The sequence below is a fragment of the Maniola jurtina genome, chromosome 14, assembly GCF_905333055.1.
Source record: "Maniola jurtina chromosome 14, ilManJurt1.1, whole genome shotgun sequence".
Classification (NCBI taxonomy): domain Eukaryota; kingdom Metazoa; phylum Arthropoda; class Insecta; order Lepidoptera; family Nymphalidae; genus Maniola; species Maniola jurtina.
Window position 1 is genome coordinate 4833257 of NC_060042.1, and position 16703 is coordinate 4849959.

The 16703-nt window shown below is 35.7% G+C and overlaps 1 protein-coding gene across 1 annotated transcript in view; it reads right to left on the minus strand.

The window, feature by feature from the left end:
* Window positions 1-16494, minus strand: part of LOC123871756 — a 47309-nt gene extending 30815 nt beyond the window's left edge. Inside the window, exons 1-26 of the mRNA XM_045915704.1 lie at window positions 16366-16494; window positions 15528-15687; window positions 14715-14961; window positions 14204-14307; window positions 13313-13482; window positions 12824-12893; window positions 12111-12242; window positions 11149-11359; window positions 10347-10525; window positions 9876-9953; window positions 9303-9410; window positions 9088-9229; window positions 8832-8974; window positions 8257-8430; window positions 7236-7463; window positions 6809-6910; window positions 6380-6541; window positions 5956-6057; window positions 5551-5642; window positions 3430-3547; window positions 2817-2936; window positions 2341-2439; window positions 1742-1849; window positions 709-804; window positions 534-622; window positions 91-214 (exon numbers count right to left, since the gene is read on the minus strand). Of these exons, the coding sequence (XP_045771660.1) occupies window positions 91-214; window positions 534-622; window positions 709-804; window positions 1742-1849; window positions 2341-2439; window positions 2817-2936; window positions 3430-3547; window positions 5551-5642; window positions 5956-6057; window positions 6380-6541; window positions 6809-6910; window positions 7236-7463; window positions 8257-8430; window positions 8832-8974; window positions 9088-9229; window positions 9303-9410; window positions 9876-9953; window positions 10347-10525; window positions 11149-11359; window positions 12111-12242; window positions 12824-12893; window positions 13313-13482; window positions 14204-14307; window positions 14715-14961; window positions 15528-15687; window positions 16366-16409 (3402 nt within the window). The 5' untranslated portion in view covers window positions 16410-16494. The remainder of the gene's footprint in view (window positions 1-90; window positions 215-533; window positions 623-708; window positions 805-1741; window positions 1850-2340; window positions 2440-2816; window positions 2937-3429; window positions 3548-5550; window positions 5643-5955; window positions 6058-6379; window positions 6542-6808; window positions 6911-7235; window positions 7464-8256; window positions 8431-8831; window positions 8975-9087; window positions 9230-9302; window positions 9411-9875; window positions 9954-10346; window positions 10526-11148; window positions 11360-12110; window positions 12243-12823; window positions 12894-13312; window positions 13483-14203; window positions 14308-14714; window positions 14962-15527; window positions 15688-16365) is intronic.
* Between the last annotated feature and the right edge of the window lie 209 nt (window positions 16495-16703).

The window sequence follows — 16703 nt, forward strand, 5'->3', positions numbered from 1 at the left end:
ACAGGTACTTATCTAGATTGTTCGCTATGTGGTGACAACAATCATTGATAGTTTTACGAAAGAAATTTTTGGAAATATGTTTTTACTTACAGCGATGTTATAGGGTATGATGATAACGTAATAAATTGCCAATATGAATCTTATTGAACACCATAGTTTCAAAAAGAACCCATGTGGAGTAACGCATCCAGGCAGGAAAATGTATCGCAAATACCTATAGTAAACAATGGATTAGCTAAGTAGCAATCAGTAAGTACCTACCCATATTATAAATACGAAAGAGTGTTTATTTGTTGGTTTTTTGGTTTTTCTTTCAATCACATCACAACCACAGCAACGGATCGACATGATTTTTTACATATAGGTACAGTTAAATACCTGGGGAGTGACGAAGGCTATTTTTTATCCCGAATAATCTAAGAGTTCCGAGATTTTTTAAAACCTGAATCCACGTGGACGAAGTCGCGGGCATCAGTTAGTAATAAAATAAATAATAATACTAATTCGATTTTATAAGACGTAAAATATATCACCTCATAATTCCTAATTTATCAAACACTTCTTTGTATTGCATCCTTTCTTTACTTCCGCTTATTACTACAAAGCTCTCTTTAATTTCTTTCTAAAATAAAAATGTAATCAAGTAGGTATGTATATCCGTTTTAAGGTATTTAACTATTTGAGTACCTATGTTTTTAGATTATTTACCGCTATTTTATTCGTCTTTGCATCAATCTTTCCCATAAGAGGCTTGCCCTCTTCGTAGCGTGATGCTTGTTGAAGAATTTCAGGATCTTTTATTACCTAATCAACAGAATGCGAAATTATATACCTACTCAAGAAACATTAAACCACTTTTGGCGTTTATAACCCCCGACTCAAAAATAGGGGTGTTATAAGTTTAACGTGTGTATCTGTGTATCTGTCGGTGGCACCGTAGCTCCTAAACTAATGAACCGATTTTAATTTTTTTTTGTTTGAAAGGTGGCTTGATCGAGATTGTTCTTAGCTGTAACCCAAGAAAATCGGTTCAGCCGTTTGAAAGTTATCAGCTCTTTTCTAGTTACTGTAACCTTCACTTGTCGGGGGTGTTATAAATTTTTAATTAACACTTGTTTAGGTATAGCGCAATAATCTGTTGTCTCTAAGCGGGAGTTCACGAATTCAATTTCAAGCTGAGTTTGTTTGGCAATTTATGAATCTTTGGCTGAGTTCTTGTCTAGTTGAAGACTTTTCTTCGGCTTATTAGTTACTACCTTGATATATTCCTGAGCTTACTGCCCTAAAGCTTTACTTACCCTAGACCAACATGCGATATATGCCATGCGCATTGCACATGGTACAAAAATTGGTAATACAGCACGAATAGTTGGTAGAATCTCGATACCATAATATTCCAATTTTACAGCAAGATGTCTCGTCTCGGCATAAATTGAACTGCGCATACTGCTTAGGACTACAAAAAGTAATGTTTCCATATATAGCAAGGCTGTATGTTGTTGCTTTGACGTAAAACAGCCTTAATAATGGGAAAGGTATACTGCTAAGCAATTTAGTGATCAGGTAAGATGGCGCATTGAAACAAATTTGGGATAGGGCCTATAGGGCCTGTGGGTATACTAAACGACTAGTCGTTTAAATATGAGTATGAGTATATTTCTTCCACATTATTATGCTTCCAACTGCCTTGTCACTTACTTTATTAAACTTATTACAACTACTACTAGACTATCGTATCTACCTGTTGTAAAGAATCAGAAATGTCGGGGAATGAGCTCCAGCACTGCACCAGAACGGTGTATTCTATATGAAGTAAAATGCAGTTCGTTGTAGTCACCACTGTAAATACCTACAAGGATAAACTGATTAGTCAGTAGTAGATGTACATTTATATCCCAAAGTTTACTAGTTAGGTAATTATGCTGTTTTTTTGCGTTAAATTTCATTAGTCTTTTAATGGTTTTCGTAGAAACGTTCGTTTTGTCTAAATTCGTTTAGCATAAAAGTAAGTGCTTATACGCTATTAATTTTTCAAGCAAAAACCAGTTAACGGATTCGACTGTTTGGAATGGAGGAAGATACCTTGGATTAACACATAGGCTACTTTTAATCCCGTAAAAATTCATCGTTTCCGCGGGTTTTTACAAAATATATCCACGCAGACGAAGTCGCGAAATCTTCAAGTTCGGTATGCCTCTTATCAAAATCCTCTAACATCTGTTAGTGTCCTCTGCCCCTGGCAACTCTTCTCCAAGTTAGCGCAATAATATTATTAAAATATTAATAGTAGGTATGTATCACTTAACTTTGATACAAAGCAGAAAGTTTTAACCTCCTTACCTTGGGGAGTCCGTACAACATTTCAACAAGACCTACGTTGCTGCCAGGTCCAAGAGACGATTCAACCTTCCCAAGATTATTCAACTTATTACAATATCCCTGAAATAATAGAAACTTGATTCCAGCCAATTCCAATCTTGGCCGAACACGTGGGGCCAATGTGTTCCGCGTATAATAATGCAAGTAAGCTGGACTTGTGATGACCGAGTTGTTTTTGAAGCAACTTGATTTTCGCCATTTTGGCGCTAACACAGTAGTGAGCGTCATGTGAACGTACTTGGTACTAAATGTTAGTGATGAGACGTCAGTCAACCATTTGATACAAAGTGTCAATTTTAATTCCCGGTAAGTACTTTCAGTGAGGCGCTTCGAATCACCACAAAAAAATAACTGTCATTTTGTCTTTCACACCTTTTCCAGTGTACTTAAATGTCCATTTCAGTGACTAATTTTTGTTACTAGTTAAAAAGCAATACCTTTTTCAAAATATACATGTCACGGCCGATGTCAGCTGCGTGTTGTACGACCTCATTGTCCGGTAACACTATAGTTCTAGAGTTTGAGGCTAGAGTTTGCAAGAAGTCTCGACTGCAATCCTGAATATTAAAAGCCGTATTAAAACTACCACCATCATCATCAACAACGAATAAACATCCACAGTTGAAAATAGGTATCTTTTAGGGACTTTCACACGCCCATGGACCTGTATGATATTTGCGCCGCCTAAATCCAGTGGGACCCTTATTCGTGTAATGTGGTGTGACTTCTAAGTTCTAACGTTGCATTTTTCGGTGCCAGTCTAACATCTTGGGACCTCAACATATACTGGTTTTTCAAATTAAGTGCCCTGCAGATTGTCACTTCAGCTTCGCAACCCGTTGAGATATGTCGGTTATTCTGGTTCTCCTTTCCTTCATTTCTGATTATATGATCACTAAAATGTTATAAACTTGTTTGGAGCGTTCATATCAGAAGTATTTGTAATTGCGAGACATTTTCCCACTTTTCAATGGATTTCTGCAGAGTGAAAACAGCATTTTTACTATGGTAACTACTAACTGTACATAAAAGCTTAGGAGTATATTACACCTGGAAGAGTGGGCAGTATAGTAAAGTTTCTATCATCTCCAATGACAAGATTTCTTGTTGGATATTACTCGACATGTCTTTGAATATTTCTTCACTTGAAACTGCATTGTTGTAATACCTAGAAGTTGGAACTTAGAATAATCATAGACAAATAATTTACTCTATCTTTGTATGTAGTCACGTCTGATCACAAAGATACCTAATTTATTACTTTATTATTGTAGAATAATTGATCTATAGAAGACTTGGATTAAAGTAGGTAGGGGAGAGTGTGGATGAAAGAGCCAGTTTTGAATAGTGTAAAAAAAAACACACTTTTACTATATTATTTTCAAATGAAACTAGGTTTTCTTATAATCACTTTAATTGGCAATGTTATAAAATAAAAATAAAGAGGATAACAACGCTGATAATCTCTTATATAAATAGTTTAAAAAAAAAAGGAAATCGGCTCTTTCATAGCAGCAGGTCAATGAAAGAGCCACCATGTGTTATGAAAGAGCCGATACCTACTTTTGAGGTACTAAACGGTTTTTTATCAATTAAAATTATGTTAAGTATTTAAAATCAGATTATTATTAAGCTTACTTTAGTATTTCTGTGAAAATCACAATTTTTTAACAGTCTCAGTAATAATTAAACATTGTCTTAATCAACAATTAAAACTTTTGAACTTTGTCTTAGTCAAAAATTAAATAATTAATAAAAATTTGTCTAAAAACATAAAATAGAGCCCTTTTTCGTATTCTTACTCTATAACTTATAAAATAAAAACAATATAAAAACAATTTAAAATTAAAAACATTTTTGGCAGAAGATAATAAGCCTCAATAGCTCAACGGTTATAGGAGCGGACTGAATTCCGAAAGGTCGCCGGTTCAAACCCCACCCGTTGCACTATTGTCGTACCCACTCCTAGCACAAGCTTAACGCTTAGTTGGAGGGGAAAGGGGAATGTTAGTCATGACTAAAAATGGCTAATATTCTTTTTTTTTTTTAAAAAAAAAAAGAAAAAAAAAAAGAAATTAATCACCCCTTTGAGGCCACACGATCACGCTGTTCTATTTATGGACTGATTTCCAGCAAGCACTTCTTTTACAGCCTCTTCTATTGCAGCAGTTGTGGGCCTTACCCGTTTTTTAGCTGTTGACGCTTGCGAAGACATATCTTTTTATTCTGAAACATATATCATATAATAATGAAATAACTAAAATTAAAAATTTTGGACACCCCCGACCTCTATAAATATGACTGGTAGAGAATGCCATTAGGCATTAAGTCCGCCTTTTGTTTTTTTTTGTATTTTGTGCAATAAAGATTAAATAAATAAATAAATAAATTATAGCTAAGAACAATCTCTATCACATCAGTTATCAAACAAAAAAAGAACCATCAGAATTAGTCCATTGGTTTAGGATCTACGTGGCCATAGACACACACACACACACACAGAGACAGACACACAGACACACACGTCAAACTTATAACACCCCTCTTTTTTCGTCGGGGGTTAATTAAAACTAAACGATGTATTGAATGAGCCAGTTTTCGTGTCATGAAAGAGGCGGCTCTTTCAAAGCATAAATAACTGGCTCTTTCAAAACACGACGCTTTTAAAAATATAATTTCAAAAAAAAGGCACTATACCAGAACGCTGATCTGATATTATTTATGCAAAACAAGGGCAAATATATAGACGCCAATACTGTATATCAGTTTTGTCAACTTATGCAATACCCTTTTTGAAAAAAAAGATGAAAGAAACACAAAGAAACTTACTTTTTGGCTTCCGAATTTTCGTAACAGTCCTGTGAGGCCATTTGCTGTCGTAGAACTGTCAAATGTTTGTGGGTAACAGCTATCCAGTGTTGCCATTTAAGGAGTAAAATTAAACTTTGGTAGAATATCGATAAGTAATGGAAAATCACATCGGCTCTTTCAAAACCTGGCTCTTTCATGCACACTCTCCCCTAAATAATATTTTATTCAGTCGGTATTCAATGTTCCAATTTATGCAGTATTTCTTAAGACTGCAAGCACTTTTATAAAACCTAATCTGATTTATATCAGACTGACCTATTTAAAATATTCCAGTGAAGTCAGGCAGTAAAGTGTGCTTACCATTGAACGCAAAAGAACTTTTTCACCCGTGCCTTGATTTTTACACTGACATGATTCACTGAGAGGAAGTAAAAGAGTTCCCTCATAGATTCCTGCAGCAAAGTAGGTTATGGAATAAATTATGTGTTAAATAAACTCTATTCAAATAAAACTCGTATTTAAAATTCACTAAATTAGGAAATCGACTTTCCACTTATTAAACTGCGCAACTGCGTTTATGTCACTCTCCAGGTATTTAACTGTTCTCATGCAAAAAAATCATGTCAATCCATTGCTCCGTTGCAGCTTGATTGAAGGACAAACCAACAAACAACAAATCAATAAACCAGCAAACAAACACTTCCATATTTACAATAAGGATATCTGCCCCAAACTATCTACGTAGATATTTTTTTATCCCCCAACCTTAAACTTAAACTTTCGTTGCGTTGATAAAACGTATATTGAACAAATTTTAGCGATATAGAAGAATGACAAATAAGCTCCCAATTTTAAAAGTAATACGATCTGGAACAATGAAAGTGTATCTACGTTAGATAGGGCTAGCTTTAAGTTTTAATGAAACATTTTCAATTTTCAATAATAATATAATAATAATAATTAATTATTAATAATAATATTATAAATGCGAAAGTGCGTCTGTCTGTCTGCTACGATTTCACGGCCCAACCGCTGAACCAATTATAATGGAATTTGGTACAGACTTGGGATACATCCCGGGAAAGGACGTAGGCTACTTTTTATCCCGGAAAATCAAAGAGTTCAAAAATCGAAATCCACGCGGGCGAAGCCGTGGGCATCCCCTAGTTTTCAATAAAACATATTATACCAGCATCAAATCCTCAGATCCTGGTGAAATCTCAGACGCTCCACTACCTGTGAACACTGATGCTCCGAAGAAAATTGAGGAGGTCATTGGCCTCTCATGTTTGGCATCATTTGTTACAAATATTTTCGTCTCCCAGAAAATGAGTAAGGACATCCAAGAGTTCTAAAATTATAAAACTGTTTTAAATTAAAATATATCTCACAGTTACTTAGTTAGTAAAAACAGAAGTTTTTTTTAATTTCTAGCAGCTTAGTTGTTTGACATAACTACTGAAATAAATCTATTAAAAATTATAATACATTTTAAAAATGTATGTGCCTAACATAGGTAATATACATTATCCTGGGTTGCGTAAAAAAATAATAACGTTAATTTAACGTTTATAACACTAATTTAACGTGTAATGGTTAATCAATTAATAATTGTTACCTCTCGACATAAATTTTTAGGACAGGTGGTAAGGTATAAAATGCATCCTGACCAATAGCAGAATATCAAAAAGAGGATGCAATATTTTGCACAGCATAGGAACTGAAAAGAAAAAATGTGTAATTATCTAAAAATATTTAAAAAAAAAAACACGACTACCCTGCCAAAAAGGTGTAAATGTAATATTTTTCCAAAAAAAATTTAATTTTTGATAAAACAAAATTACATATTATGTGAAGATTTTACCGGTACCCTATTCATCCAAATCTGTTCACGCATTTAGAAGTTATGGTAGAGTAAAGAAATTCACAAGTATCACACCTACCTATTACATGAATCCTGAAAACATTACACTCTTATTTTTGGGCAGTAGTGTAGTGCATACAGCTTTTTTGAATTGGTAATATATGTCTGAAGAAATACTCACATTTGCATTGCTGTGAAAATTTCTACGCCATTTGGCAAAATAACTCCAAATGTGCCATACTTGTAGCGTCGGGAACAAAATGGCTATTTGCTTAGCGATCGATTCACCTTGTGGGTCCAGTGTGTCGGTAAATATGTACATGGGAAAAACTGATAGAACGTCAAGATAAAAGCCAAGTGAAGCCATTTTTTCCTCGGCTATCTCTCTCACTGTTTCTTTTCTGACATTCTGCAATTCAAATTAGGCTGCTATATCGTGACTAGGAATAATTTTCATATTAAAAAAGTGAGAGATGAAATGCTAGCGATGTTCAGATCTACGAGAATTTTAAATTATAAAATACTAGCGACCCGCCCCGGCTTCGCACGGGTGGCCATTTAGGCAGCGTTCGCGAGAATCGTTAACGTACGGCAGTTTTTTCGACGCCTTACTCCACAATTTTCACTACCACGGAAAATCCTATCTATTTTCCGGGATAAAATATAGCCTATACGGATTCGGAAGAATCCCTCTAAGTAATGGTAAAAGAAATTTTGAAATCGGTCCAGTAGTTTTTGAGCCTATTCAATACAAACATACAAAAATACAAAGGTTTCCTCTTTATAATATTAGTATAGACATAGTTACTTTGCTAAGAATGAAGAGTGTAATTTTTGCCCAACCTTGTGAAATTAAGGGGTAAAATAGATCGAAAGATTTAAAACTAGATAAGTTATGATGGTGTAGTAAGTAGATAAGCAGAATTGAAAGTCTAAAATTCAAAACGAGAAGATCGCACATGGCCGCAAGTACTTTGGGAGGCACGAGAACCGCCAAGTAGCGGAAATGGAAGCATTTTTTAGTACTGAAGCCGTCATATGCATGTTTACCTAAAAAATGCCTATTTACTCTTGTTTTAAAAATACTCGGATTGCTATTGGTAGGAAACACACATCTTTTTTTTTAAATTATAATCAAAACACCCCCTGATTTTGTATTTTAGGGTCCTTGAGTGTCGAGAAATGAAAAAAATATGACTGACTTTTTCAACAATAGCAGTAGTGAGCTGTATATAGATGTTGAGCAACAATCCAGCAATCACGATTGCGCCCACAACTTTCTCCCAATCAGACTGTACTGAGACGACTGCCAAATGCGGGTACATTATACAAACATACAACACCATTATGAAGTGGGCTAAGTCGAACATGTTTGTCTGAAAACGATACAATTCACCTTGAAAAAAAGACTATATTAATCATAATCAATAAACTAGATATTTTTCCAGATAATATTTTACTTGATATTGTTTTAGGTGGGAAAATTATGATGATTATTATATGTAGTATAGGACTTTGTAAAGTGCTTCCAGAAAAAGTAAGTGTATAACAAAATATAATCGAACTCAATTTGTTTGCACATTTTTTATAGAACCAGATAACTATAAAGAACAAAATTAGGTAGGTTTATTTAGCAAAATTAGGTAGGTATATTTTAGAAACCAGATAACTATAAAGAACAAAATTAGGTAGGTTTATTACTGGTGATCATAGTTATATTAAAAAAAAATTACTTTGAAAAAAATTTAAAAAACTCATTTTATAAACTTTTACGCACGAAATCTGTATTTGGCTCCAAAATCCATGGGAAGGTTGCACGGAGACAAATTCGAGGTTCTTCTACCGTGGTAACATTGCTGGCAATCTTATACAAATTTAGATATTCAGTAGTAAATTTCCGATGACTGACATTGTTCTCATCTTTGAAGAAATTGAAAGAAAATTTAAAACATTTTATTCGCTTACTTATTTGCTCCTAAATAAAGAAAGGTTTACTTCAAAGACATCTAAGTATCTATTGGTATTATTTTTACCTTTGTAATACATATGGGAATCATCTACAAACGTTGGATCCTCCTCTTCAATTCCCGATAAATGATTTTTAAATAACTTCATCGGTCTGTATCGTGTTCTAATAAGCCGAGAATCATTTTGGTCGTATTTTATAATTGCATTCTGAAATATTTCAAACACTGTACCTTTACGTCTCTGATTAAATTAAATTCGATAAATTAAATAAAACTAAAACCTGTTTTATCTTAGAGCTTTTTATTCTCGAGTCTACTTTGCTGCGGATGATTTGTAGCATATGAGGATTTTCAGCCATTGTTCTCATGAAATCCGTTCTTCGTAACACCTAAGTAGATGCCAATTCAGATACTTTAAACCAAATATATTATAGTACTAGAATATACCCGCGACTTCGTCTGCGCAGATGTAGGGTTTTGAAGATCCCGTGGGAACTGTTTGGTTTTCAGGAATAAAAAGTCTATGCCAATAACATGGACGCAAGCTACCTCAGTACCAAATTTCATACAAATCGATTGTGTGGATGGGTCTTTAGGAATCCCGTGGGAACTCTTTGATTTTCCAGGATAAAAAGTAGCCTATGTCCATCCCCAGGATATAAGTTAACTCTGTACCCGTCAGAATCGGTTAAACTGTTGGGCCGTGAAAAGGTAGCAGACAGACAGACAGACACACTTTCGCATTTGTAATATTAGTATGGATATGGATTAATAAATAAATTATAAAGCATTGTATTTCAAATACTTGCCACACAAAAAGCTCATTTTTGTGAAAGAAAATTAACAATACAAACCTGCAATTCTACGTATGTAGCCGCTTTTACGGTAACTTTTGATGGTATTGAATAAAACAGACTTATTTCACCCAGTACCTGAAACAGGTAGATTTTTATAAAATGTTTTAATGCTTGGATTGATTTTATTAAAATCAGAAAAGATGCTTTTCTACATCACGTATTTGATATGGATGGAGTTGGTTTACATCACGATGTCACATTTTAATCCCATCAAAACTGTTAAAATGTAATTTAAAAATACATTTTGAGGTGTCCAGGCTTAACAATATTATTATCATCAATTGTCATGGTGAAGTCAGTCGCACATCCAGTTACCGACTTAGATCAATGTTGCTTAACAATTGCAATCGATTGATAAGCGTTATCACAGCTAGGTTACACGTCCCTCACCTACTGTTAGCACAAAAAGCGAATACTGTTTAACTATTATGTAACACTTCTTATTTCTCATCGGCAGCTTTTACTAACAGTTCCTTCCTTAAACGCTATCATCGGACTTTCATCGTCCTCATCTGAGAGCATTTCCAAGACTCCTCGTTTGATAAACAGCATTCCGTTCTTCACCACGCCCTGGTTCCAAACATACTGTCCAGCCAAATACAGCTCATGTCTCATCAACAGGGATATGTGCCGCATAAAAGATTCCTCTGAAGTTATCAAATATTAGCGTCAATGGCCTGAGTTTGACCGCTTTAGTGTGGGAAGATGTGTTATTATTTCAAGAGGCTTAGTAGCATTTACATCACTACATATCTTTATTAACAACTAGGTCACTATCTTTTACTAGCTTTTAGTACCTACTAAAGGCGGCTTAACCAGGCATCTACGCTACAAAATATAAAGACCAGCGAGCTTACAGCGTCTATCTGTTTGAAGGCACTAATCTTTAAAAGTAGTGAAAAGCTCCATGCTTGCTTAGTGAAAAGTTAAATTGAAATTGTTTCAGAATTCTTCGAGAGTAGTGCTTTAAAACAGACATGGCAATTGGCTGCCTTACTTTATTCGCTGTAATGATAATCCATACTAGTCCATATTATACTAACCCGTATATACTGTATAATATTATAGATGTGAAAGTGTCTGTCTGGCTTTTTGAGGGTCCATCTGTGTAACTGTTTGACGAATTTGGTACAGAGATAGCTTGTCTTTACATACTTGTCTGTACTTTTTGTCCGGGAATTTCATGTTCCGGTTTCCATGGAATTCTTACAAAATCACGTAGACGTAGTCGCGGGTGTCATCTAGTGTAAAATAAAACAGTATCAAATACCAGCATCCCCCAAGAGGTAGGAGTCGTGAAAATGGGCGACGTTTATGTCAAAGATGAGTTCCATCTGAATCGGCACAGGCAATTCTTTCAAATGATGGGTTGTCAGAATCCCGTCCTTCATCCTCCACAGCTGTTTCTTGTACAGCATTGCTTGCTGGACCAGCCCTGATGGAACTCCGTGGAACTTCAGGTATTGGATCATGTGGTGATACTGCAAAAAAAAAGACCATACGGCGCGGCGGTACAGAATACAAAAACAGCGAGCCGGACTCGCACGCGAAGGATTCCGTACTAATTACCATCGTACAAGAAATAACGCTTTTTTTTTTAATTTTCATGGCGGCCATTTTGAATTTTTTATTATTTGTTGCTATAGCGGCATTAGAAATACACATTCTGTGGAAATTTAACTCTCTGCCTATATCTACGGTTCACGAGATACAGCCCGCTGACAGACAGACGAACGGACGGACGGTCAGCGGAAGCTTTTTAATAGGGTCCCGTTGTTGGCACCCTCTGGGTATCCCTAAAAATGTATCACTGAGTTTATCATTTTGCAGTGAAAAAGAGCGGCGATAGCTTAGAGATTAGACTTCGGATTGTTATTCTAGAAGTAGGTATGGGATTCAATCCTGGGCTTTTAATTTCAATTTGCTCGAAAGCATCGGCTCAAATCATCGTCCTCTGAGCGATACGCAGACAGAAACCTTGTATCCAATAAAGTGAGCTATTTTGTATACTTTGCCGAATCTTTCTTACGAAATGTCTAAGAAAATTACGTAATATGACATCTTGCCCGAAAAAGGACTGCGAACCTGGGCAAATCACGTTTCCTTTTTCCTCTACGTTGTTAAATCAATTTGAGGCGATTGCGTTTCATGTTACTTTACTACTGTAGGGTGAGTAGAAGATAGTAAATACAGCTATGATTTTGCAGTATGGAATAATATTCGCATAATAACCTGCTCTACAAAAACAGACCATCGCCGATTTTCCAATACCAACTCCCAAGTGAAACTTCCAATAAATCGATAACGCATACAAACAAATCCAAATATCATCAACAAGGAAGTCAACCATTTCTCTTGAAAGTTCTGTAATAGATTAAAGATTTTAATATCAACAAACTGATAATGAGAAATCTCAAAAACTGACTTGATAATGAATGAATATAAAAAATGAACCTACGCTGGGTAGACAAACTCAAGGGCTACATGGCCCAAGACCATAGAATGTGAAAACCATAGAAATCCTAATAAGAAGGCACTTATTGCTAATTCTGTGGTGGAAACCCATATATTATACCTATGACCAGCGATGAACGAGTATTGGAGTCTACTTTCAAAGACGTCAGCGTCCTAGTCGGGGAGTTCAGGCCTTCAGGGTTCGATCCCGGGCACGCATCATTTCGGAGATACGTGCGTTTTGATCAATTAAAGAAAAACATCGTGAGGAAACTTGCATACCTGAGAGTTCTCCATATTTTTCTCAAAAGTGTGTGAAATCTGGCGACTCGCAATTGGCCAGCGTGGTAGATAAGGCCAAACCCTTCTCATTTTGAGAAGAAACCGTGATAAATAGTGAGCCGACGAAGGGTTAACAATGATGATGATGATGATTGACTAAAGATGCCGATGCAGTCTAAGTATAATACTAGGTATTGATTCACATTTACCAGAGGAAAACTGTCACCAAATATTGTGTTGAAAAAGCGACAGGCGCAGTAGTACCAGCATGCCATGTAGCTGCAAATAAATAATGTACTAGGTATTCAAAGTGGCTTTAGGTATTTTCTTATTAAATAATGCAAATTCAAAAACTACTGGTTTATAATATCGATTTTAGTAAGACAAATGCTTCAACGAAAATGTATGGTTTGACTTACGAAATTGTTTTAATTTGTCGAAATTATTTCGCTACTATTATTATTACGTTCGGTGTTACTGAGATCGACTCGCATGAAAGGTAGTTAAAAATTCTGTACGGTTAGTGTTAAACTTTGAGCAACAATAAAAAGCAAGTTAGTATTCAAACCTCCATGATTATGGTTATTGGTGAAATATCGAAAGTTAACAAATCCAGACCTCTGCAACCGATTTTGCAATTAAAAGCTTGTTATGTTACTGAACCGTAGTATTCAACCAGGATGTCGCTAATAACTCACTTGTCAAATTTGATACTCCTGCTAGGAATCTTGAAGCCCAAAAAGTGCCAATCTCGATTACTAAGCGCTGGTCTGTGGAACCAGTACCATAGACATGTTGCACCATGTAACATCAAGAGTACCAGTAGTAAATGTTCCAGTACATACATTTTCTTGCGAGTACTTCTCATCTGTAAGAAGTTCATCAAAGTCAGGGATGACTAGCGGAAATTTCGCGCGTCTAACTTCTCTCTGGCGTTTGTCTGCACAGATAATATTCTACCGCAATTCCACGCGCCTTTTTCTTGCGGTTTTCTGCTAGCAATTATCCGCTAGGTGATCTAAAGGTGATCTTAAACCTCACATAACCTAAAGATGATTAACCGCGCGACAACCCACATAAAGCGCAAGAGTTATTAAATCCGCACGAGCTGTCAAAGATACAAAAGACGCACGCGAACGCAAATACTAAAAATGCATGTAACATCAACAGCGAGAATCGGAAGCATCGGGTGCGTCGGAGAATTGCTGGTTACATCAGCAGGCGCCACCCTCTGCTCATGCATTTCCCAATTCACCGAATGTTGTTGAGTTTGCGACTGTATAGGTACAATCTTTTCAAAAATTGTCCAGTGCGAGTCGGACTCACACACCAAGGGTTCCGTACAAGAAACATTACTTGATAATTTTTTTCATTAATTGATTGTTGTCATAGCGGCAATAGAAATACACATTCTGTGCTAATTTCAACTTTCTCTACCTATTATGGCTTCATGAGATTACAGCCCGTTGACAGACAGATGAACGAACGGACAGATGGACGGACGGACAGAAGACGCTCAATAAAAAGGGTCCCCTTGGCAACCTTCGGGTACGGAACTCTAACAGCAAGCCCTAAAATCGTGTTCTCACCGTTTCATTTAGGCTCCGAAAAAATCCGATTAATCTGTAAATGCGTCCAATGGCAAAACATCGCCCCATAAGTAACCAAGTCTTGTAACGTTGTTTGTGTCTGACTGTAAGATTAACCTTTTTATTCTCTAAGTAATATTTCGTCTTCATTCAATTTATAACATACCTAACCACCCACATAAATAAATAGAACTACCGAATGTAGAATTCTTGAGGTCTGATTATTTCAATATTGGATCAATATTGTTCCATTTGAATTGCTTACCTAATTCGTTTATTAGACATTGGAGTTTATTTGATAATGGAATGACTGGATATTTGGTATTTTCCCCTTTTTTTTCTAGTAATACAAGACGTTGCCCGCGACTTTGACCCCATGGATTTAGATTTTTTTTAACTTAAATTCATGGGGACTCGTGGGAATTTTTTAATTTTCCAGGATAAAAGGAGCATAATTATGGCCATCTCCAAGATGCAAGCTATCTCTGTACCGAGAGAAAAGAGTACTTACAAATTATTCCCAAAGGAAATAGACTGATGACGTCTAAGAACAACATTATGTAGTTTCGTCTATACACTCTCATATGCAGTCGCACGATAGGCCAGAATGCATGCAACAGGTGCAATAAGACGTCCAATGAGAAAAACACCTCGCCAAGGATCACAGTTGCGTCTAAGAAAGCGTTAGAGTCTTCCAAGTAATAAGCTATTAATAAGTGTACAACGTATTTGTAGATTATCATCAATACTGTGAAACTCTGGAATTAACAAGTGTAAATTAAAAATTTATAACACCCCCGACAAGTGAAGGTTAATGTAACTAGAAAAGAGCTAATATCTTTTAAACAGCTGAACCAATTTTCTTGGGTTATAGCTAAGAACACTCTCAATCAAGCCACCTTTCAAATAAAAAAACTAAATTAAAATCGGTTCATTAGTTTAGAAGCTACGTTGCCACAGACAGATACACAGATACACACGTCAAACTTATACCCTCTTTTTGGGTCGGGGGTTAAAAAATCATCTAATATGTTTTTTTCAATGATCATGCTACCGTCCTATTAACCAATTAATACTTCTATGCAAATTTTTGAATTAGGTACTAATATTGATAACATAACAAACAATGACTTCTGCAATAGCTGTACGTATTAGATGGGGCATGTTTGCTTACAACTTGATAGCCATTGTCGTATTAGTTTTGATGACTTCTGGAGTAAGCTCGGGTGCCTTTTTACGCTGAAGAGTCGCACTAGCAATTCCAAGCACAGTGGATGGAGAAACATGCCCCAAAAAGCAAAAGGAAAAGAAGAATTCTTCAGACCTGCCACCAAATATTCCACGGTCCCTTCATAATACTACGCGTGATATTTCCCAGTCGCCCCTCCCATAGCCTTTGTCCTCTATAATGCACATTTATATTTTTAGCACTAGCAATGCTATTTATATGACTGGCATGCTCCGGCGCAGATGTGGCCTCCGTCCTGAAATTTATTAACGCCTTTATATCACTCAGATTTATAAGGATAACCTGGTTATAACTAAAAAAGCTTTAAAAAAAGCAGTATAGTAGAAGATATAAAAGTTGTGATGATTGAACCGATTTGCTTGAAATTTAAAAAAACCGGCCAAGTGCGAGTAAGACTCGCGGACTGAGGGTTCCGTACTCGGGTATTTTTTCCAACATTTTGCACGACATATCAAAAACTATTATACATAAAAATAAATAAAAATCTGTTTTAGGATATACAGGTAAAGTTCTTTCATATGATACCCCACTTGGCATAGTTATCTTATTTTGAAAATTGAAACACATTTTTTTTTTTAATGATCTAACCACAAATTCGCGGTTTTTAGATTTATTCCTGTTCTTGTGCTATAAGACCTACCTACCTACCAAATTTCATGATTCTTGGTCAACGGGAAGTACCCTATAGGTTTTCTTGACAGACAGACAGACAGGCAGACAACAAAGTAATCCTATAAGGGCTCCGTTTTTCCTTTTGAGGTACGGAACCCTAAAAAAAGATAGCTTATACCCTGATTTAGTACATGGCCTACTTTTTATCCTGAAGAGTTCTCGCGGGATTTTTAAAAACCTATATCTACGCGGACAAAGTTGCGGGAATCATCTAGTCTGTTAATAAATAAACATTACTTACCCATTAATTGTCCTTAAATGATGTACGCTAACACTTCTAATCATATTGATGGTTTTACATTATGTACAATATATTTTTATTATAACATTTGTTTGACTTCAAAGGAATATAGAAGTTTCCTCCGTTAACATCCCGAGTCGTAACCACGTAGAAATTCATTTTATATTTAAATACGAAAAATAGGTGCTATTCGTTTTTTAAGTACTATTTTGGGATGGGTAAGAACTTGAAGGCCGCGTCACCGACATGATAATAGTGCTCGCAGTGCCGATAGATTCAAAATCCAAAAATCATGGAATTTTTGATAGTTTTTTTTTTTCTTTATTTATTTAAGGGCT